The 4206-nt window shown below is 39.8% G+C and overlaps 1 protein-coding gene across 1 annotated transcript in view; it reads right to left on the bottom strand.

Annotated features, from left to right (window-relative positions):
• tgfbr3 (transforming growth factor, beta receptor III) overlaps positions 1–4206 on the bottom strand; it is a 40979-nt gene that overhangs the window by 6553 nt on the left and 30220 nt on the right. The window contains exons 13-15 of the mRNA XM_008307319.3: positions 3646–3939; positions 2199–2325; positions 758–808 (exon numbers count right to left, since the gene is read on the bottom strand). Coding sequence (XP_008305541.1) covers positions 758–808; positions 2199–2325; positions 3646–3939 — 472 coding nt within the window. The remainder of the gene's footprint in view (positions 1–757; positions 809–2198; positions 2326–3645; positions 3940–4206) is intronic.

The following is a 4206-nucleotide window of genomic DNA, read 5'->3' as shown; positions in this document are numbered from 1 at the left end:
ACAAATGCACGGAGTCTCCACCGGCAGGCCCTCGCTGAGCTGCCTTAGTCAAAACACAACCTCGGCCTGTAGCTTAATTCAAAGGTTGATTGACTAACAAATACCTGCTGCTTGTTCCTCGGCGTTACAGAGAGCGGCCTGTGATGCAGCGCTGCCATGGAGTTTGAATTAAAAAGACATGAAAAAAAAAAAAAAAAAAGGTTAAAAAGAAAACTCAAAATTTCGAGACATTGAGTTGGTTTGATTTTTCTCCATTGCGGTGCATCTTAATGGTGGCTTTAAGAAAATCAGGAAACTGTTTTTTTTTTTCTCCATGTTCTACAGTCCCTTGACAATTCTGCCAGTCAGCTCCCAAACTTACTTACTTACTGCTCTGCATTTGGTGAAGCTGGCCAGATGTACGCCTGGTGTCTCAACAAGTTGAAGATATGGCAAACACATGCCGCTCTCAGAGATGATATTTTTAACTCCAGCTGCTTACGTTTACATTTATGCATTTAGCAGATGCTTCTATCCAAGAGAGGGGAGCGATTTACAACAGGGGAATTAACAACCAAGTATGTGGTTCCTTCCGGGTATCAAACCCATGACTCGCTGCTCTGTCTGCTTCCAAGGCAGGCGTGCTAACGGCTACACTACGGAACCACAGCTTCGGTGAAATCCAAATGTGTATGAATTTTGTGTAAAGATTAATATATGCTATGTCACAGCATAGATAAATGAATAATGTAGGTAACAAATATTATCAGTAACTTACTATAATCCTGAGGATTCCGTGTGGGTTGAGGAGCTTTGTTTGTAGAGACAGCTGCAAAAAAAAAAAAAAAACATTATTTTTATAAAATTCACAATAAAGGGTTTTTTTTTAAAAATATTTTAAGGCGCCGTACTTCTCTACCTTCTTCCTTCTGATTTGTAAAACACGTAAGCGTTTTTTTTTGGTAAAAATAGCTAAGACCTTGTTTACACGGCTGCGATGTGGCTCCAGATCACGGAGCCAGACATGTATCAGGTTCCCAATAGTAATTCAATTTGCGGGGGTGTGGGTCGGAGAGGGGGGTGTGATAATATTTCTGTCCCCAAGGGGGCGGGCGTGACAAATTAAATTGAGAACCACTGCATTAGACGAGTGTTAGGGTGTGTCCATTGTATAACGGGTCCCAGAGTAGAGCGGTTTGTTAGCCCTACCGTTCTGTCACCTTTTAGCCCAGTAGCCCTGCTCAACCGATACAACAAGTTTGGAAACTCCTGCTCCTTCTTGTTGTGCTGGAGAAGCTCATTCAACTATTTGGTGTTGCTAACTGTAGCACTATTTGGTGTGCTGCATTGTTTTTTAAAGGATGTTTAAAGTTTGCCAGCTTTTTCCGGTTCGAAAGGGGCAGCTGTGGCATGGTGGTTAAGGAAGAAGACTTGGGTCCGGAAAGGTTTCGGGAGTCCACCAATCTGCCACCACTGAGGTACTCTGTGTTATTAGTGTAATGCCCCAGTGATGGATCACACGGATGATATTTAAAATTGCTGACTCGAATAAGTCAAAAGTTTAGATCTGAATCAGTTACACATGACACGTCAGGCGTGGTGATGGCCTCTTCTGAGGTATAGAGATATGACAAAGAACAGAAAGTAATGTTGACCTTGAGAAAAACATTATCTTTTTTTTTTCTAAAGAAATCCCTAGCCCTTTGATGCATGACCCATGATATACTGAGTTAAAAAAATGTTACTCAAAAATGTGTTTTTAGACATAAAAATAAGAACTGATTTGGTTCTGTTTTTATACACCAAATTTTCTTTTTGAATGTTGACACAATTATTCTGCCGTTGCAAAGGCTGACCACTGTATGGTAGTGTTGAGTGATTCTCAGGCGTCCACTGTAGAGGCTTATATGCAACACTGCCATCAAAACCTATTCTTATCATAGAAAATGACATTTTCATAGCTGTCCACTGTAGTGACCGTCATGCATGAAAGGGCTAGTTAAAACAAGGTAACCCAATATAAGCAAATAAAAAAGATAAAGGTTGGTCCAAAAATTTCTGAAAGCAAAATCAACGTAGCATAAATTGCAATTGCGTACCGTATTTACGATGAGTTGCACTTTTTTTCCATCCTTTGGCTGGGTTTGCGACTTATACTCAGGTGAGACTTTTTATATTGAAACAATTACAACCAGACGATATAGTCTCCCCTAACTTACCCGTGACCCCAGGCTGACCAAGGCCGTCCACTACTACGAGTGGTTTGGTGCATGTCCTGCTGTTCATCATCATCTTTAGGATATTTTCCACACCTAGGGACTCACAGGCCTCTCCAGGTTGTAGACACTGCGAACAAAAGAGGCATTCAAGATTTACAGTTCAGTAAGAGTTCATATAAACAGTTGCTAAATTATAATTAATTTAATTAAATTATGCTAAATGCAACACATGTGTAACACAGAGAACCAGTTTAACCCTTTCATGCATGACGGTCACTACAGTGGACAGCTATTAAAATGTCATTTTCTATGATAAAGAATAGGTTTTGATGGCAGTTTTGCATATAAGCCTCCACAGTGGACGCCTGAGAATCACCCAACACTGTCATACAGTGGTCTTTATTAATTTTAATAGCTGTCCACTGTAGTGACCGTCATGCACGAAGAGGTTTGTCTCAAAACGTTTCCTGGACTGCTTAACACGAACTTGTTGTACAAATAGTAAAACAAGTAGTATTTACAATTGCATTGATTATTTCATTTTACATCAGATAAACCTTTTATCACAACAAAATCTGGAACATTTTTTTTTTCTATTTTTATCTTGATAGAAACAGGAGCTGCTAATCTACTGCAGTAGTTCGGTATGACATATATATGTATCTAAATAAATGATTTTAAATACCCAAGATATGTGTTATTTCGTTTGAACGTAACTGTAGAGGCAGTAAGATGTATCGTAGTCCTGAAGGGGTTTCAAAAAGCAGCATTTCTAGGTAATTGTGCTTTACAGTTCTCACTCTGTTTTAGAAAATGATTGAATTGCAACAAGTTTGACCAAGCTTGAGCTTATTTTCCTAAAAATAGGCAAAGAAGAGAAAGAATCAGGTTTTGAGACCTAGTGTAACAACACCCAGAAATGTAAAAGCGAATAAGCGAATAAATAGATACCATAACGTAGTAGCGACTATAATCCGCTACTTTTTTTCCACACGTTTTAAACCCTGCAATTTCAATAATGGCTAATTTATGGATTTTTTACGGACTTACGAGGCTCATACCGTTAGCAATCAATGACATTTCTGGGAGGCTACTGCGTGTTATGCTAGTAGCGTATGTCTGTCTGTGTTTGCAGTTTGAGCCCTGTCATGTTGAAGCGTGAGTTGGTTATACAGGAGCTGTTGTTCTGCGGTTGATAATAAAGACCCCAACTTCCCTGTTTCTGTTTACCTTTGCAAGCACAAAGTGAAGGGAGTTAGCCCTGGAGCTAATGTTAGCTTTGGCCCGCTGAGCAGATCACTAAGTCTCTCCTGTGCATTCCAACTACGGTCGGGGCGCCCAAGCAGGAAACTTACGGTAAGTAAATATTTTTGACTTAGCAGCTCACTTTTTTCAGTCCATGAGTGAGGGGTAGACAATCATTTTTATGTAATTAGTAAAAGTTTACCGATGGCAGTGTTTTGATGTTCTTAAGGCTTTTGGAGCACAGTGACATCTCACAGTGCAGGAATAGCAGGGACATGTTCAACTTCGAGTCAAAGTTGAAGCTGAAGCTTTTCTTCTCTTTCCGTGTTCGAGGGACAGAGAATTCCGTCTGAGGGTAGAGTGCGACTGAGTGGTCGGTTGGGCACACCGTCTCGATAAGAGTGTAATCTGATGAGATGCTAGGGTTAGAGTTGGGAGAAATATAGCACGAAATGATGGTGAACCCCAGATTTGGGTCAGTGGATGGCGATGTAACCTGATAGAAACATAAAGAAAAAAAAAAACGGAACCGTGAGAACACAATGACAGTTCAAGTCTCGAGATTGATACAAGGTTTTAACTGTCCATGGGAGGTACGAAATTTGACTGTAAAAAATCAAAAGGTAAAAAGACACATGAGGCAAATATTAACATAGCATACGTGTTAAAAACGTAATCGATTAGTTATCATAACTATCACACTTTATTTGACAAATTCATTACTATTGCGAGGAGGGCATTGACAGAAAAAAACATCTGTTGG

This window comes from Cynoglossus semilaevis, chromosome 2, assembly GCF_000523025.1.
Source record: "Cynoglossus semilaevis isolate Cse_v1.0 chromosome 2, Cse_v1.0, whole genome shotgun sequence".
Classification (NCBI taxonomy): Eukaryota; Metazoa; Chordata; class Actinopteri; order Pleuronectiformes; family Cynoglossidae; genus Cynoglossus; species Cynoglossus semilaevis.
This window is presented reverse-complemented; position numbering and strand designations above follow the sequence as displayed.